This window comes from Phaenicophaeus curvirostris, chromosome 4 (assembly GCF_032191515.1).
Source record: "Phaenicophaeus curvirostris isolate KB17595 chromosome 4, BPBGC_Pcur_1.0, whole genome shotgun sequence".
NCBI classification, from domain to species: domain Eukaryota; kingdom Metazoa; phylum Chordata; class Aves; order Cuculiformes; family Cuculidae; genus Phaenicophaeus; species Phaenicophaeus curvirostris.
In genome coordinates, this window is record NC_091395.1 from 62,413,160 (window position 1) to 62,433,923 (window position 20,764).

The 20,764-nt window shown below is 35.3% G+C and overlaps 1 protein-coding gene across 3 annotated transcripts in view; it reads right to left on the reverse strand.

Moving 5' to 3' along the window:
• The window catches only part of CPEB2 (cytoplasmic polyadenylation element binding protein 2), a 50,168-nt gene that overhangs the window by 24,629 nt on the left and 4,775 nt on the right, over window positions 1-20,764 (reverse strand). For all 3 annotated transcript variants that reach the window (XM_069856276.1, XM_069856274.1, XM_069856275.1), the window contains exons 3-4: window positions 10,600-10,690; window positions 2,068-2,118 (exon numbers count right to left, since the gene is read on the reverse strand). In XM_069856276.1, coding sequence (XP_069712377.1) covers window positions 2,068-2,118; window positions 10,600-10,690 — 142 coding nt within the window. The remainder of the gene's footprint in view (window positions 1-2,067; window positions 2,119-10,599; window positions 10,691-20,764) is intronic.

The window sequence follows — 20,764 nt, forward strand, 5'->3', positions numbered from 1 at the left end:
ACAACGAAGATAATTCTTTATGGTTAAACCCTTCTTACATCCCTGAAGCTACATACTAGTAAGGCTTAACACTACTCTTTCTTCAACTTAAACTCAGATCAGATGTACAAATACAAGACAGAAGTAAATACACCTTTTTGTGCATGTTTATCTAACATCAATACAATCTTGCTCTGTACATTATGTACAATTACTATTTGTGTGATAGCATTGCTGACAACTTCTATTTCATTCAGACGTCTTTCAAATATATACCAGACATCAAATACATACACATTGTAAATAACCGAATAACTGAGCTGAATTTGAAATATTTTGTTGCGTAACAGGAAAAACTACTAGGCAACCTGCCCTTTTTTAAGGAGGACTACAAAATTTATGATAGGAAGCAAGATAAAATATTATGTCACCAGCATTCATGATTTAATAATCAAATGATGACAGTGAATTAATGAGGCCTTTTTCATGAATCCATATTCCTGTGTAGAAGTTCAATAACTTCCATTTGAACTAAACCACTTTTTTTAGAAGCACAGCTAGATACAGTATCTTTAAGATGGACTCCCTTGCCAATATAATCAAATGCTTAATTACATTTCAATAGCCATTAAAAAAATTCAATACATTAAACTATAAAAGGAAGAACCTTATAATGGGGAAAACAGTCCAAGCTGGACTCCTGAATTATTACTTGGCTACAGAAAGTTTCCTTCTAAGCTGACAGTTAAAAGCATACTCAGGTAAACCCATTCTGAAGTATCTTTTTTTTGACTTTTGAGAGGAAACTGCCATTAAAAATGAATTTTTTTTTTTTTTTACAGTTTGAGCTGAAACAGGTATACAGTTATCAGATATATAATTTATTAAAAGACAAATCAGCTCTCCTTTCATTCATTTAATTAAAATAATGAAAACGGTAAATGTTAATATTAAGTGCAGTTCAGTAAGTACACTTCAAATGAGCTGGAAAAGATACATCACTTAAGTAAAAATTAGGTAAAACTAAGTTTTATCTGGAAGTGCCAAGTCTTAAAAGCATTGAACAATTCCAGTTTGGCTCATGCCAGAACCTTACTGGGATCCCGAGATACCAGTTCACTAAAATCAAGCCAACTAAAACCCAGTGAGGGACATGATCTAGAGTTAAGTATTACTGCACACATAGGAGGGCCCAGGATCCTTAAAAATGGTGCTTCTCTTTCATGAAGGTCTGTTCCTCCTTGTAGGAACTACAACAGTTACTGAGAAATTAAGGGAGAACTGTGAGTATCTGAATTACCAATGCTCCTTTTCCTTATTCCTCCCTCCAAGGCACCAATTACAGGACACAGGGAAATGTAAGCTTGAATCCACTTACGCACAGAAGGAAACTGAAGACTACAAAGTTTTCTAATATAAAGAAGCTGTGGCATTATAGCTCTAATTCTTCGCAATGTAGAAAATATTTGTGTGTGACCCCCTGATTTATTATTGACTTAGATGGATTATCAAGTTCTGCTTCTTTCTTTAGCCTTGAACAAAGGCTAAAGTTCATGCCTTCACCAAGTAGCAGATGTTCATGAAGTCTGACCTACTGGGAAAGGAACGTGAACATGAACTCTAACTTCAGCCTATGCTGCAGTTAGAAACATTTGACAGAATCACTTCCAAAATATCCAAAAATAAAATGTCATTCCATATAAGTGTAATAGAAAGTACCTAGTTCACTCTTTATTTAGCATAATAGAAACCCATGCCTTTCTGGCCTTCTCATTTTCCTAATCCCTTTTTCTGTGTAATAGATTTCTAGCACATCTTTGCAGAACACACCACTGGTTTGCTTGAGAACAAAAAAGAACAGTGCATACTTATAAGCATTTCAGATTTCAAATAAGCTAGATATAATGAAAGGCTGTTGCGAGATTAGCTCTTGTCATTCAACTCTGAAAAATGGCAACAGTCCCATCAGTGTTGAAGACTAGAGGCAAGTAATTCAATAACAGAATATAATAGTATAATTTTATACCAACATGTCAGATTTAAACTAAGCTGGAGATAATTAGAAACTGTTATAAGATTAGCACTTACCATTTAACATCAGAAGATTGTCAGTCCCTGGATGTGGATAACTCAAGCGACCTTAAAAAAAAACAACAAAATCAAACAACAAAACAAAACAAATGCAGCGGGTTTAGCTATTATGCTAGAAAAAATAATGAAAAAAAAAAATCACAGCTTAGAATTTAAATATAAACTATATTTCCAGTTTGCCTAAGGGAAATAAAGAGCTAATATTTAACTCCAAGCACATTAACCAACAATACCCTTGACCCAAGTTAAAGCTGACAAGAACAGACTTCTTAACCTTAATTCTCTGGTCATAAGATCTGCAATGTGCTTTGGGATCAGCTCCAATAGGATAAAGCCACTTTTTGTTTCATGACACCCAGAAATAGTGCTGACTGCTTTAGTCTTCTCTTTCATAGTGATTGTGAATAACTGCTATGCAGCTTGACAGAGCAGCATTTCTACAGTTTAGTGCTTCTTTACTGAATCAATTTAAGAAAAATCACGTTAATAGGAATTAAGGCATTGAAATTTTATTAGCCAGTTTATGACTGTATCTTGGTCTATTACATATAACCATTGTATGTGATATTTTTAAGTAGATTGGGGAAAAACTAGAGTAGTTGTTTATAGAATTAACAAAATCAAAGGACAAAGATAAATAACATTTTCATCATTTTATACTGAATAAAAATTTACGTGAAAACCTTACATCCTGACACTAGAATTTTTGAAGTATTGCATTTTACTACACTGCTGGCATGTTATACTTTACTGAAGTGAATGGTTTAAAATGCACAGCTGAAGTGTCTCTTCACTATAAATTCCTTCTTATGAAAGGAGATGTTTTCTGTTTACAGGAAGCTGCAAACACACCAGTAGTGCACACTGACCCTAGAGAGATATTTACAATAGCCACTGTGTTCAGAAGAAGTGGGCTTTAACGTGCAAAAACCTGAGTTTCCACCTGTCTTGCTATTAAAACACACTTGCTTGTTTATAATCCATAAGCATACATAAAAAAAATTACTTAAACATTTAAATCTTTTGGAGGCAATGAGAAAATTTGTGGAGGCATTAAGGGAGAAGAATCCAGTCTAGAAGCAATGAGTGTTTAGAACTCACACACGGTTAAAGGGGAATATGTATATGCAGATGGCTTGCAAGATCTAAGTATTAGTAAGACATTGCCATACCCTCATAAAGTTCACTCTTTCTAAAAAGAAACACAGATAAAAAAATTTAAAGAAGACAGAAAACTGAATCAGCAATCCATATATTACTGTTGTCTAACAATTCCTATCACAAACTGTCCTCCTCCTTGCCGCCCTCCTCTCCCCGCCTCTGCCTGCTAAATCCATGTGGTTAGCAGCAACACTGGAAATTCCTCACAACAGTGGTACCACATTTCAAGGGACACCTTTGGGGTTAAATAAAAAAACCTTTCTGCTGAAAATTTTTTAAGTAGTAGGATTTAAGTTTTGCTCTTTCCCTTTAGGAAACCAACATAACTATCTACCAAAAAATGTAGAGAAAATATACATTACAAACTTCACAGTCAATACTTCAAAATAGCAGTACTAAGATAATTTAGGGTATTTTATTCAGCCTTATTATTTACAGACACTGTAGCAAAACTTTTTTTTACTACCACATGCTATTTCTCTTCCCATAAATTTCATTATTATTAGGACACCTGCAGATTAGGTAGGAAAAATTTGCTTTGCATTTCACATCCCTTATCTTCAAGATGTCCAGTTTTAACATACAAGCCATTTTTTCTGTCATGCTGGACATTTACAGGTATACCTAATGTTTCCTGGAACAATAACTACTCTGCCCTACTTGCAATGCATGCTGGTGTAATAGGACAAGAATTACGAACAAGGCATCTTAAATTGCTATCTGAGAGCTGCCACTGGATTGCTTAGCCTGGTGTACAACACATCAGTTTGCTTTTCTTCTTAGTTCTTTGCCTAACAGCAAGTATTTTACAAAATTATTTACTGTCGCCATCACATTTATGTATAGTGCTATAGAAATACTGGCAATAATGTGAGCAGTTTCTTGCAAACCAGAATGTGTTCTCTCCCTAGAATAACAATAGAAATTGTGAGAAATGATTATGTCATCTTGAACCTCCCCGAGTCAGTGGCGACAGTCCTTCTCCCTGTCTGTATGCATTTATCTTTTCCTATTCAGCAAGGGAGACAAAAGATACATTTTTTTCTGTAATTACTACAGAAAGAGAGGTCAGATTCAAGGCCTACCAGGAGAGAGAAGCCCATCAGTGTCAACACCTGGGGAGGAAAACTAGTTTAGAATGATTTGAGAGTCAGAAAGGAAATTGAGTAACACAGTATTCAGTACATGTACAGCTAATACTTCTTTTAAGTCTTATTTACGTGGATATTTCAATGAAATCGTATCTTGAATTATTGCATTCTTGTGAACTTAATGCTTGTATTTACTACCTTGTCTAGTACTAGGACTTTAAACCTTAAAAACATTTTTAACATACAAGGTTTGCTTACTTTTCCAAAATACAATCACTACTATTTGTTACATTAGCTTAGGTTCTTATCCCTCAGATTAATCTGTTGAAGTTAAATGCATTGTTTCTACGGCGCTCACCTGAATTTAGTGATATACACAAATTCAGAATACCTCATGTATAGAACTCACTGCAACATCAATCGTCTTATACAGAGCTCAGATTACACCATTTTTAACGCTGTCCTAATTAAACAGACATATCTAATATTAAACCTCACTTAAGACAGCAGTACACAAAATACAGAAGATGGGAGCACTGTCTTGTAACAATTCACTTTGCTTCTACAGTATATTCTTTCTAGTCAGCTATTTTCACTGCATGTTGTTCAGTGTATTTAAAAGTACCATTTTAAGAACTGTCCTCACCACAAATCTTATCTAATCCCATCCTACTTTAATGCCAGTAATCCAGAATCATATAAACCATTCAATTCTAGCAATACCAGTGTCCTCTGCCAGCTTAAAAAAGAAATTTTAATAATATATAAATGCTTTATTAGTTTAAAATCAAACTTCAAACTAGAGAATATCTACTATTTAAATAATACATATTCAATTCTGAGAAATGAAAAGTATTCATTTCACTGACGACATATATTAGCTCTACAGAATCCAAAATTAGTAAAGTGCTACTACCCGAAACAAATACAATGCCTAATATTACAGTGTTTTATCAAAGCATCATGTTATAGATATTTTCCCTGTGCAAACCTGAACTTGCAACTTCATCACATTACTGTTAATTAGTAATTCTCAAATATCGTGACTAAATTCAAAATAGTATTGCTAAGGAGATGCAAATATGTTTGACATTCCTTATACAACTAGAGTTCTATGAAATCTATCCTCCTCTTCCTTATCTATATTTGATCAATGCTAGCAGAACTGCCTGGTCTGTACGTCTCAACACATTCTTCCATAAGCACAGAAAAAACTCAACCAACTAAAAAGCTTGCAAATAAGTTTTGGTGGGGCAGCATATTGACAAAATCCAGGTAAAAGTCTAGCTAATCCAGACCACGAGTAAAGAGTAACAAAATTAATTTTAACTCTATTTCTGTAAATTCATGTTACTAATATAGGCAATGGAAACTTATTTTTTTTGTACGATTCTCAGCACACAGATGTTGTGCTTACTGATTTTTCATTTTAAGGGAAATTCATATCTGCTTTTGGAAATGCATACTTTTTTTTCCTATTTAACTAAACTGTTGGAAGATTCACCATATATTAAAACATTTAGGATAGATACAATTGATGACTTGCTTTAAACATTGCTGAGTCACAGTTTCACAAGTTTGATATTTCATACGTACTCTGTCCCTTTTTTAAAGTAAATTCCTTTCCCATCTTCCTTTTTTCCAAGAGATCCCCCAAGTAGAAGACAAAAAGCTTCCACACTAAACTTTTCCCAAACTTCTTTAACAGACCAGGGAATGGCTGAGGATTGCAGCAGTTTCAGAAAGCTCAGTTTTTCAATCAGTGTAGTTAAGACAACAGCACAAACACATGTTTGGACACCACCTAGTTACAGGAAGCCTGGATACTATACTTTTCCAAATGCTTGTGTAAGAATTATGTAAGTCATAATGAGGCCAAATGTGTCATCTCTGACAGTCGATCTATTTAGGCAAATCAGTCTATCAGCCTTATTCATCATAAAAAATTTGTGACACCTGTATGCGCAATTTCAGATACTTTTATATGACTAAATGCAAAGTTTTTCCCTTCACACTTTTTTTGTTCAGCCTTAGAAACTCTTTTCTGAGCACAGTTTGAATTGCTCTAGGAAGCAATTGCGTAACTATAAACTTCAGAGCTTCATAACGTGAAATATAAACCAAATTTTTTTTGAAAACAAAAGTTACCAAAGGGAAAGAAAGAGAACGTTCTCTATTGTGTTGCTGAGTCACCAATGCCTTTCTTTTTACTTCAGAGCATGCGCCAGCAGGTTGCTTTTAAAAGACAGATGTCAAACAGCCGAAAAGCTCAACCAAACAAATTTGAAGAGGGGGGAAAAAAAAAAACCACCAAGAAAAAGCAAGACAGACTTCTATGTGTATCAAGTTACATTTCCCCCACACAAGCTAAATAAGAGTTTTACTTTATTAATTACTAGCTATATAAAAAATACATTAACGTAAATTTCCTAAAAACATTGTTTTGCCCCCCACAAAGAAACAGAAGAAAAATTCTCCTGTTATTCCCACTAATAGAGCTATGGCTAATTCAAGTTCTTTATTACTTTATATCTAGCTTGTAGAGCTATAAGAACTTGGTCAAGAAACAGAAATGAATTCTAAATTTAATACAGTATCCATACGCTTCCCTTACACAGGGAAAGCCTGTAAATTACATGGTAAACACCAGTCTTTACACCAGAAGGATGTTTAAAATAGTAGACAGATTCCATTAACACACCTGCTCTTCAGTGCTAACACATATTCCATGCAAAATATAACAATTTCTTCTAACATTTTTCCATAAATTGTTTTAGCCCAAGTGTACTTGATTTCCTGTTTTCAAAATGTGTAGAATCCAAGTTTTCTACATCAAGAAACATTGGTATTTGGGAGAAGAACAGGGAAAAAGAAAAAAAAAAAGCAAGTACTCAAGAGAGATGTCTGCAAAAGAGTTACACTACCAATACGCCCCTATTCCGGCTATCAATATTGTAATTGAACTTCTCTCGAAGTATTTTTAAGACCTATTTAAAAATAAAAGTGTATTTAAGGACAATGATGCAAAACCAAATTAAATTACTTTAACTTCTATTAATTCTAACTCCATTGATTGGATGGGGTAATCTTAAACACTACTTAATGGTTGGACTCGATGATCCAAGAGGTCTCCTCCAACCTGGTGGTTCTATGATTAATGTCTTATTATGAAATGCACTTCTAGAAAGCAGAACAGGAAAGATTACTTTTAATATGCTCAGTATTTTGCCACAATGACTAGTGAAGTCAAGCGTCTATTCCCTACTAATCTACCTTGAAAAACTTTTACTGAAAGATAAAAATTACTTCTTTCTTTTGATCACATCTGCACTAATGACTAATCTTTGTCTAAGTGAACGTGAAACTATGCATCTGTAGTCTATTTTTTGGTACAAAGTTAGCTTTCAGTGAATCATATTTAAAGTAAACTTTTTTCAAGTTCACGAAAGCAAAAGTGGTGAAGTTTTGCTTTCTTCTAAAATGGATCTTGAAATGCAAAACTTCAAGCTGTGAGCTAGTACACAGTATCTGTTTTGCACTGTGCAAAATCTGAGACAAGATGCTTAGTCACACTCCAGATATTGTAAGCAGCTAAATCTGAAGCACGTGCTTAAAATTCCAGGGACTTTCATTTTACTGCTGTGGTCAGATATAAAAGATGCATTGTTTCAGTGCGCTTATATTTACTTAAAAACTTGTCATAAAAATATTCTCTAGTTACAAAATATTCCTTGACTACAAAGTGTATTATATATTAATCAGACCAACAAATAAATAACAACAATATTCTTAATCATGTGTATTCAGCAAGCAAATCTGATGGGCTTTTAAGTAAACAACAGATTTTCTGTGGTGAAAAGAAAAACCACAGAGACTGAAACAACAAAATGAGTGTTTCATGATTTGCAGGAAAAAAAAAAAAAGGTTAAAGTTGCTAGGAAATTGCAGAAATGCCAACTAATCATGACTAGGCAGAAGAGGGGTAGAGAGAAATAAAAAGGCCACTCTAGGATGTGATCTCTTCTCCCCATTTTCAATAAGTAAGGAACATTGCTTAGGTCTTACTGTTAAAAATGTAGCTGGCTGTTACAGCTGAAATAACCTCTAAAGAGGACAAAAAAAAAATCTTAATCAACCAATTCAAACAACAGCACACAATTCCTCAATTTAAATTCAGTTTGCGTGTGCATTGTTCTCTGGCACTCGCACAAAAAATGGATTTCTTTTGAATTCATCACTATCTATGGCTTCCATCTGTTTTACTGCAAACATAAAACATAGCAGAATTTTCACTGCAAGAGTATGATAATGAAACTGCTAAAAAAAAAAAAATCCCATAACCGTAGACTGAAACCTCCGAGTTTTTAGAAGTATCTATGTATGGACCAAATTTACTTTAAAATCTTAAAGTTTTGCCATCTTATGCTTGTTAAAAATTATTATTGGAAATACATTGTTTTAATCTATTGTATCATAATGGAATATGAAGATATGAATAAAAATCAGTCCTTTCTGAGCTCACTGTGCCTCTGAAAACTCTTCTGCATTATAAAGCCAAAATAAGAAGTGAAAACGGTAGGGGGAAGAAAACAACCACTTCCATTTGTCATGTCAGTGCGCACAGGAAAAAATGTGAAGAAAACAATTGGTTTTCAGGAGTGTGAAAGGTGCCGAGGACAGTAGATTGTGACAGAAGACCAGCATTCTCTGAAGTTATGTCTAACAGTAGCTTTACCTTTTAATGTCCTTCCTGAGGGCAGATTTAGGTTTGAATAACCAAATAAATACTAGTCACCACCCGAGTGCGGCAAATGGAACCAACAATGCTTTGAAACAAGAATGATTTAACTAAATAATTTGTCTTTGAGACATATGCCTGCTTTTAGTCCGCACCAGTTACCACTGGGCTAACTGTTCACAGCTTTCAAACTCTTTCTTCGCAATGCTTTGCAAATACATCAAATAGACGGAAAATGAATTTAATAATGGACTTAAATGACAAAATTGTTAAAACTGGAATTAATCCTCTGTAGGCAGTAAGAAACAAGAGATCAGATTTAAGAACCTAAGAAAATTTAAGCTCAGCTTCCACTGTAAAGAGGAGGAAAACTAACAAGCCAATTAAATTCTACCTATTTCCCAATGCTTTGTAGAGATTTTTAGTTTGAAAAATAACCCCCAAACTTTTGGCTTTTCACTGAATCCTACCCTACTATTACATGCTAAATCCCACAGGTCTTACGACTGATTTCAGATCTTGAGAACCATGATCACGCTCTACTGAAGTATCTTTCAAATTAGAAGAACATAGGCCCTTATGTGCTAATGTAAGGTATGTTACATCTAAAAACCTCGAGAAATAGAGAACGGGTGGGAGTAAATAATGACATAAAAAGAAGTAATTTAACTTTTTAAATTTTTTTTCAATTGCTTCAATATCAAGACTCAATTTCTGCAAAGAAACCCTGAAGTCTTGGGTAATTTTGAAGTTAGATTCTGTTAGTCTAATTATAACACCACAAAGTAACATTCGATCAGGACAAATAAAATGGCTTGGGCTCCTTTCCCCCAGTTTCAATGGTAAACTCGACCTGAGAGTAAGTACAGACAATCAGAATTGAAGAATTACTGCACAGCAAATAGAGAAGTTAAAACTGAAGCCCACAAATATTAGCTATATGCTTACTATTGCAGTCAAAAGATTTGTAGAGAGCACAGAAGGGTATGAGGAACCAGCATTCTAAAGCCAAGTGTATTTCTGGACTTCTTCAGACAAACAGAAACTGGACAATTAGATACGTTAATTATCCTCTGAGGGCTTTTGAAAAAAATATTTTAAAGAACAAAACTTGAATTTATCACTGAGCTTAATTATCTTTTCAGCATCCACTGCAAAAAGAGCAAAAATAACCAACTAACACTGGTAGTGATTTGATTCCCTTCCCACCCTCATTTGGCTACCTCTAACAGAACAGTGTGTCTTTACAAACAGAGGTAGAATTTCCTACAGCAGACAACTGCATTTCAAGTATTATTTTGGAGAAAGGAGGCAACTATGGAGGAGAGGGAGAACCTATAAAACCACTAAAACTTAAATTTTAAACAACCATAAATCAATGTTTCCAATAAAATACAGTTTGAGATCCACCTTTCATGTCAGTTGAGAAAATAATTAATTTGCTGTTTTAATTACCCTAGAATCCAGACTAGCAATCAGTATTAATGCAAATATGCAGAATGGATGACCCTTTTTTCTTTATTTAGTACAATAACATACCTTTAAGTGGATCATGCTCTGCTCTCATAATGTCAATAAGGGAGTTTTCCAAAGAGTGCATATTCAGACTGTCATACATTCTATTTCGATCCTAAAAGAGAATAAAATCCTTAGTACTGGAATACAAATTCTGTACTTTTTTTTTAACAGGAAACTTGATAAGAAGACAAATGTGCCTTCTAAAGGCCATACGCTCAGACACTCGAGATGGATAATGACACAAAAGTTTAAGATATTGGAATTTATTAACAGTAATATCTGACTTTAACAGTAGGTTTAACAGCATCTAAATTTAAAACTAGAGATGCACTGTGTATGTACTCTGACAACCTGTGACTGCTTGTTTTCTTCCAAAGAACTACTCGAATCATGCCTAGTAGTCCACATTAGCATTAAATGTTAGGCTGTTTACTGAAGGAGACTGTAAGAACTCAATCTCATTTCATGCAGAAGTTAAATAGTAAATAAGGTGGGGAACTACAGGACAGACAGGCACGTCATATGAAAGACAGCATTTTCTTGGTGCTTGGCTAAGCACGTGGTGCAGCACTCAGGCCCCTGCTAACAATGCACATCCTGGCTTCTGAAGATTAACCTGAGATCTGTTGCATACAAAGACTAGTGCTGAGCATTTGTAACTCAAAACAGTTAAAGGCTGGAAAATTAAAGCTAAACCATGAAAACAACATGTCACAAAGCTTACAATATTAGCCTTATAGAGGACAATGTTTTTGCACATAATAGATTAAGAAGAGCTACTGTAATTTCTGACAAATACTTTTTCCGAGGGCAATAGAAGTAACTGCAATAAATGACAAATATTTTCACCGATTTTATGCTTAATGAAGGTATTTTCTTCCATGCTAATACACCCAAGTTACAGAGACAAAAAAAAAAAAAAAAAAAAAAAGACTTCTAAGTTCTTTATCCTTTCTGGAATACCTTCAGGCTGAAAATAGTTTGTGTAAAACCTTAAGCTCTTCTACTTGCAAGGCTTCTGGCTGGACAGTATGGCACTTAAATGAATATTTTAATCATGCCTTAATTTTACTGTTTTCTTCTGTCTGGTTGCACTGCAGTAAATGAATGCAGTAGCATGAAATACACCACACGCATCCCATGACCGTTAAAATTCACTACAGATGCAGCCACCCACTGCAGCTGTCCTATATAATAGGGACAGAAGGTACCAGACCCACACTCAACTGTGACTTTCCAGGACAGTTCAGCAAAACCTAGATTAATTTCAAACTACATTTGAAAGCAAGCAGGTATTCTTCATGCTTGGGGAGTGAAAAAACAAGCTCTGAAATATGGTTTTCTACAAGTCAGAAATAGGGACTTAACTTTGCCAACAAGCCATGATGAAACTTAAGATTTTTACTTCTGTGTTTCTTGGAAAGTTTAATCAACTTGATACCACATTTGGATGAAGGAGAACCTTTTCTCCCCCAAATCTCTACCCCTTAAACAATTATAGAGTTCAACGCCCTGTTGGGTAAGCAATCTGCTACATTTGATTGGATCTTTTATTTTCTTTTTGGAAGCCCAGAGATAATTTTACTGATAAATTTAAAAAGCAGATTTCCCTTGTCTCTTGCCACATCCCAGACCAAATGCCACTGGCACCTTTTGAGATCATCTTCAACCAGTTTGAGTGCCAGCAAGTCACCAGTACTGTTTATTTTGGGACTGGTCAGCTTTCATTCCGTTCTTCTAGCTCTCCTGTAACTAATCTGCTTCCATACCCTTGCAGGCTTGTTTCTCAACAGTACAAGGAAAAGAACCCACTTCCCATAGCAAATATGTTTCCTATAAAAGGTGTGAGCAGTGACAAAGCTGAATCTGTTCCCTGCTGTCTCCTAGCATGGAGAAGGTCTCTCATCAGGGTTTTAATGAAGTCTTAAATTCAGCTGGAGTCAGTACATGGTAGGTACTAAGTGCTCTTGCAAAATCCAGTGCTGAGTAAACAAAGAACATGCTTTGCCATCTTTGCAGCTGATGGGGGGGGTGAGATAAAGCATTGGTAAAAAACTATCACACTGTTCAGTCCAGTTTCTGTTACAACTTCACTAAATTAGATTTTCTTATTTATTTTTTGATCATTGCTGTATACATACATGTTGAGATAACATGTGACTATCTGACAAAATGAGGTTCAGACTAGATATCAGAAAGAAATTTTTCACAGAAAGGGTCATCAGGCACTGGAACGAGCTGCCCAGGGAGGTGGTCGAGTCCCCATCCCTGGAGGTATTTAAAAGATGGGTAGATGAGGTGCTCAGGGACATGGTTTAGGGGCAGATAGGAATGGTTGGACTTGATGATCCAAGAGGTCTTTTCCAGCCTGGTGATTCTATGAAACAGTATTTACTATACACGTAACTGGAGAGCACAATCACAGAATGGCTAGGGTTGGAAGGGACCTCTGGAAATCATATAATCCAACCTTCCTGCTGAAGCAGGTTCACCTGCAGCAGGTTGCACAGGATTGTGTCCAGGCAAGTTTTAAATATCTCCAGAGCAGGAGACTCTACAACCTCTCTGGGCAGCGTGCTTCAGGGCTCCATCACAGTTAATTCCCAAAATTGGCTCACTTCATCATGGGTCTAACAGAGGAACACAAAAGTAATTTTTGTAACATGCATTGTAATTCATTTGTGAACTGCTCCACTGGCTGACATTATGCAACGATGATTAACTTCACCCTTGCATCATTCTGTTTTGCAAATTCTGTGTATGTGAAGTGAAAGGTCTTGCACTGCTGGAAGCAGAAGAAAAACTTTTCTGATCCTCTTTACACCTTAGAAAGTTAACGTCTATAAAGATTTGTTTCTTTGAATTTTATTACTTCATTTCCAGCTGAGGACACATACAATAGGCATGCACCATACAATATAAAAGTGCTGTGAATATGCTAAAGTAAAGCAAGATTTATATATGGGAATTATATTTTGCTATCTCACCTATCTCACTACCCACATCACACTATCCACTTGTGATTTTGGGCAGTTTCTAGGTCATGAGTGCTTCAAGCTTTTAACATCTATTCCAACTCACACTAATGAGCTACATAGTATAAAGCAACATTAGCTGGAATTTAACTGCCTCAAAAGCACTAAATAATCCTTTGGGTACAAGGATAATTTTAAAACTTTGCTTCATAATGTTAAAGCACTGCTTTGTGCTCCCCAAAAATGTACATCATATCTTTAAAGAGCCCAGTTATCTACGCAAATATGAAGCTTACATTTCAAAGCGGAAAAGTATTTCTATAATGTAGGTCACATCAACAAATGTTTTCTAGAAAGTTCTGCTGTAGAAAAAAAACCCAGAAGTTTGGAAGGGACCAGTTCTGTTACAGCATGCTCAATTCAATCAGAAAACTTTCACTGTAACGTTCCTCAGTCTTTGGGACAAGCACAAAAAGTACAACCACTGAACAGGTTTGTCCTAGGCATTTTTCCCCACACACGTGGAAACAGTCCCAAAAATTTGGGACTATCTTTTAGCTTCATTATTCCAACACAGTTGATAAGCAGTTATCTTCTAAAACAACATGGCACTACCTTTACAACAACATGGAAGTAGCCCCAAGAATGAGAACTATTTCCATGTTGGTTTAAAGGTAGTGCAAGGTTGTTTTTGAAGATAACTGCTTATCAACCGTGTTGGAATAATGAAGCTAAAGGTAATCAGTAGTACAAAGCCATTGATACATAAGCATATATGTTAATACAAGTTTTTTTATCATCCTGACTCCAAACCACCTTTTTGTCAAGGCTGAATTCCTGTAAAATATTTTGCATTTCCTTCATCTCTGTGACTCATCAGTCTCATGCTAAGAATCAAAATGAACTCTTGCTGTGTCAGAAGGTCCATATCTCAGAATGTCACAACATAATGCTAGGTTTTTTCCCCCCAGAGCCAAGAGTTAACTTCTCCCAAGCACTACAAGTTTTCACACTAGCTTTTAATTTCTTTTTAACTGTATAAACATTTGAATCTTACTTGCCCTTCTTTCCCAATACCAGAAACACCTCTGCATTCATTCACAGCATAATTGAAAAGGTGTTCTTCGTATAACTGCCTACAGATACAGACATGTACAGCTAAGTGACAAATTGTCACCTCAACTTAAAAGTTAAGGCTATGTAAGAAAATTCGCTTTTCTGTAATAATAATTTCTGAAGTTTTACAAATTTACTCAATATAGGAGAAGCAGGAAGTATTCTACCCATAGAATATAGTTAGTGCTAGCAGGATGTTTTAACATTATGCAAAATACATCTACAGAGTGCACATTTCAGTCACATTGCAGTCCTCCCCCAACACCTCTAAATGTGGAATGAACGGGAGGACAACAGTTGTCGCTGAAAAGCGAGTTTCAACACTAAATTGTTGGACAATCCATTTTTCTTAGCACAATCTGTTTAGGACTTCTAAATATATCCATGCAATTTATGTGATTATCCTGTTTGCGAATTTGCAGAAACTCAGTGCAGTCACGTTTCAAAGCTTAGATACTGTTATTTACACATAAAGCAAATCCAAGGACAGAAACTATTAAACAGTGAATACCATTTTGTTGATATTTAAACATGAACACTAAATGTACATATTCATAGTTAAGAAGTTAAACAACTTTGAATTTTGGATATGTGTTTTAAACTACTGATCTGTAGCACTCCTTGGAGTAGAAAATTATACTTCTAATATAGGTGTTAAATTCAGTAAATGCAAGTATCTTTAAAACATGCTCCCTTACATGCCCCTTTACAGTATAAAGAAATTTAGCACCATCCAATGGGGCTGGAAACAACTTAAAATTTGTAAGGCTTCTACTCAATTTCCAGTACAGTCTTAGCTGGCTGCAAAAAAGACAGCTGCTTAATTGATTTTTTTTTTTAAAGAAACACTTAAAATCACTGCCCAAGCTAAAATGTTACCCAGTTCAATTTTTGTACCTTAAAACTGATCTGAATAAAAATGCATTCTAAGACTAGAAAGCAACAGCTGATTTAATAATATTCACAGACTTAAAGTAGCTGAATATAGTATTCTGTGACAGTGTTAGCAGCAATAACCTGACAACTAAGTACATTATATATCCTAAAATATCACCTTTGCCAACATCTAAACTTCAAGTAATTCCCATTTTGGTGAAGACATACTATGATTATAAGTCTCTTGCTAAAACCATAACTAGTGTAAATGAGAAACTTAATATGAAAACCTATAACAACTGCAATTTTAGCTCTATAAAAAGAGCAGGGAGGAAGGCTTAAAAGTAGACACGTGAAATTGCTTTTTACTTTCCATGGTGTCATTAGTGGTAAAGATGAACCATAATATCTGGTAGACATCTGTAAATGGTCATCCTGACAACAAAAGTGTTTCCAAGTTAAAACGACAAAACTAGTTATGTAAGCCAGCTAAACTGAGCCTAAAATGCACCCAGAACATGTCCTGTGGCAAAGACATCTACTTCCCAGCTCCATAAGCATTTAAAAAACAGAAGTCCCACCAGCATGTACTATAACCACGCTGAAGTACTTCAGCTCAAGAACATGCATTCATAAATTGGAAGCAAACTAGACACATCATGGGGATGACTAAAGGCTTGGCAAGAGCGAGTTATGAGGTAAATCTAGAAGATCTGTGTATTAATAGTTTCAACAAGATAACTAGAGGAAACAGTTAGGCCTTTGATGGGGAAGTTGTTATTCAAGTTCTGGGTTCTTTTGAGTTTTTTTTTTTAAGGGTTTTTTTTGGGGGGGGGGGGTGGTATGTGCTTTTTTATTTTTTTAACCCCTCTTTATCCCCTACCTCTCTCCATCCAGAAATATTTATAGCTGGAGTACTTAAATGCAAATACATCAGACCATATGGTAGGTGAGAACATGTTCATTTTAACTTAGAGAACAACCACTCTTTGGAAAACTTACTGAGGCAAGATACACTACTTAGCATATACAACACAGCTATAATATCACAGCTGCTAAATATTTTATTGAATTTTCCTTACTCTGATAGAATAAGCTTGATAACTGAAGCAAATTTTAACAGTAGGAGAGAATTCTCAGTTCATAAAAAGTGATAAATGCATTTGAATGGTAAGCCTCACAGACTTTCTGCACGTTAATTCCTTTGAATCACCCACCTCTCCAGTTCCTAATTTATTCAAAGGTCTTGATCTTGGAAGTTACATGTATGGCAGTAGGCTGTTTCCTCCCATAAGAGATGACACACGTATCTGATTTTGTACGTTATTTAAGCAGCCCCAGATAACCACATCTACTGTATCAAAAATCCTGAAAACACTGTTCTGTTTTAGGCACTGCCTTAGTAACAATAAATTGGTAAAGCCTGGTTTATAAATCAGTGTTTGGACAATTGAACTAGCCTGAAGACTAAGAGAACATAAGAGCTAGATACACCCAATGTCTTAAAAGGTTAAGATGAGCTGCCAAACACTCAGCACTTCTGAATAAAACAGGCCACCTATTCAGTAGTCTAAAAATGACATTAAGTACCCAACTTCAGCAACCTGCTCTTCAACTCATTTTGACTGGCACATTTATCATCTGGATCAGCCATTTAAACTGTTAGGGAGAGTTTAAAAATTCCTGTCATATTGAGAATCGGAAAACCTCTGAATGAAAGTGACGGTAAAACAGAAGCAACATGACAGCAGTTTAAATTAAATATCTAAACCTAACATCTGTTGTGACATACAAACTTATAACTCATTTTGCTTTGCAAGTGTTTCATTTTATTTGAAAACTGTAGCACATTTCAAAAAATAAAAAGAAAAATTTGCATTTGTGAGAGATGGTACCTTACTATAAAAATCCCCAGTTAGAGAGCTACATTCAAACACAGAATAATAAAGCTCAGCTTTTAGGACTATGAACATCGCTCATACTGTCTGAGCAAACAGGAAGGACACATCAAGGTGAAAAACACCCGGACATACAGAGTATTTCCTGAACTCAAAAGCGACACAAACTAAATTCACATTCATAGAATGCAGTGTTTTTACTATAATGGAAATAGTTAAAGCACTGAAGTATACCACTAAACTGATGTAATATTCCTACTAAAATGTATTAAGAAACATTAAGTTTGCAATCAGAATAGGTTAGCAAACACTGATTTTTTTTTTAAATTAGAAATTTTTCCCATCCAAGGAATGTAAATTAAAAACATGAGCATACAGAACACTGAGTTGCGTGCTTGCATTTTGGCCACGGAATGTCTAAAGCATGGCTTTTTCAGGGGGGGAAAACCCAAAAACCAAAACACAACTCCAAACCAGTATGTGAGCTTAGAAATATATTTTTACATTAGCAACCCATATTCATCTTTTTCATACTTTAGATGACATAATGAGAGAATATTAGTATTGACTAATTTCTTGACATGCAACATAAGTGCCTAAACTGGAATCCCAGAGGCTGAATATGGTCAGTGGTGCCAAGTACATTCTTCTAGGACAGTAGATTATCTAAATAAGAAGCCTAGATTGCCTCTAAGGAGAGAGGAATAGGCCCCTCAATTAAATACTTAAATTAGATGGTGTGAATGTCTGACAAGATTTCCGATTGTTCCTTAAGGATTCCTGTACAAGGCACCAGCCCCTTCCCTATATGTAGGGCCTACAACAGTGCCTATGTGGCAGAACTTAAACTTGTAGACATGACTTTGTCTATAAAAGAGCTTTAGCTTAAGTAGTTTGTGTTTTCTTAAAAACATGATTGAGGGGGAAAAAAAAAGCTTCCTGCAGTAAGTCACATAAGAAAAACTTGGCTACTGGTTTAATTTACTCATGTTCAAATCAGTGTTGCCATAATGCTTAACTACTTTTATTTAAAAACAATATAAAACCTCCCAAACTTAAGGATATTCCCAAGACAGGTCATTCTTAACTGCTGCAAGCAAAAGCAGCCTTGCTGTAACTTACGTAGACACTACGAATTCAGCCTCACACGGACAATGCCTCAGTTTTAACTATGAGGTATAGAAAATCTGCTTCCATCACCTTTCAGTAACACACAATTACTTAATTACTTATTTAGTTAACATTAATGGCATGCACTGTCACTGGTATATTACTTTAATGCCAAGAAACAATTTTCATCAGAATTTATGTCAGTTGTCTTGTGGGGACCATACATCAACAGAAGCACCAAAGAAAGCTAAGTTTCATGGAAGTGAAAGGCTTTGAATTTGCATATGATTCTTCTGTGGCTTATCTCTTTTGCATCAGGTACATGTTTTATCAAACCTGGATGAGCAGCTGACACTGCTGAGTGCCATTTGGACTTAGCAAAAAAAAAAAAAAAATTAAAAAAACAGCAGCAGAACATTAATGTTCTACAGAAAGTTAGTCAGTGAGGACACCAGCTTTTCTAAGCTGTTTTCATTTGCTAAGCTTGAGCTAGCTAAAGTTCAGAGGACAGCTGCTTTATCCCCTGCCATACAAAATGATTACTGCAGTTAAAACAAAGATGCATGATCATGCAGAAGAGTATTCTACAGAACTGAATGATGCAGTCCATAATCAACACGCATACTAAGATTTGTTCACTCTATGGAAGTGTGCAAAAAGCAGGTAACTTCTCCACACACATAAGTGCTTTTGTACAAAACTTTCCAAATGGTACAAAATGTAATGATGGGTTTTTTTAAAATATCTTCTGAAACTACTACTCTATCTTTAAGAATTCTCAATCTAAATACCTCAGCCTTTTATAGAAGGAGACAAGCACAGTACAAATTAGCAAGATGGGCGTTTGATGGCATTGCAGTTGCCAATACAAGTCCTGATGAAAAGGAAGCACCCTCCAAACTCTAGCATTTTCATTATGACTTGCAAAACGGAGCAGTTATCACAAGGAATTAACCCTATAATAACAGTATAATAACAAAAAATAAGAACACTATTTCAGCATAAAAAAAACCAAGTAAAGGAAACACCAAGTGTTTCCATAAAAGCTACAAGGTAACACTACGACCCTTCAAATTGGAGTACTTTTACTGTGTTTTGCAACTATGACTTCATACATGTAATGCAGAGTTATGCTGTAGATCTGTCTATGCTTAAGGAGAGGCACACAAACAGATTATCTATGTAACTGGTGGCTCTGGTGCTCACAGGTAAAAGCAACAACAATTAAGCAGGCCCACCTTCTCTCTTTGACTATCTCTTCAAAAAAAAAAAAAATCAAACACCCCCAAATGGAATCATTATAAAGTTAAATTGCAATGATTTTTTTTCTACTCTACTAGACAGAAGTCGTTTAAATCATTATTGGAATGCACAAGACTTGTTTAGACACAAAATGAGTTCATCTGTATTAGATGACTGCTGTAGGAGTTTCTTATGGTCACACTGACTTATAAGGTATATTGAATGAGTAAATATATTCATAATTTGTGCTTAGCTGCATATGTATTCTAATGCATACTTCACTGGATTTTCACTGTATGATGGCATTAATATTTTTAACAATGTTCTCCAGGCTAACATCTTTGTGAGACATTTCAGCATTTACTTTCAATTACTCTTGAAGCCCTCTACGACAAAGCATTATCCATCTGTGACCTGCTTTCCTCAACAGATCATGTTGAATACATAAAGAAGACAACCTTTTTTCCTCCATTTTGCCATCCATATAAGAAATATTCAACTATGATGTTTCCAGCCAGCAAGGCTACTTAATGGAGGACGCTGATCCTCTTAAGTTTTCATATCCAGTGCATACACTCACAGCAGAATTTAGGTATGCCCAAAAGTCACCATTAGCCTCAAGAATGCGCCAAGTATCAGAGCTCACCTACATAGTCACAACATGGCCTCTTGTGCCGAATGAAATTCCACCAGTAAAACAGTAAGAAAATACAAACTCTAGTGGGAAATCAGGTTTTAGGGAGCACTTTTGCTACTGTTACAGCTACATAAAGATTAGCTTGCTAATTGAGGCAAACAAAGCTGTACAAACTCAAATATGGTCACAATTATGACAAACTGAACTCTAGATTACTGTGAAACGTAACCAAACCCAACTACAATAGCCTTGTGTTGATGTAAGGGAACATTCTAATCACCTTCTCTCTGCATATTGGCTTTTTGACTTTTGCTGGAGTATATTACCTCAAT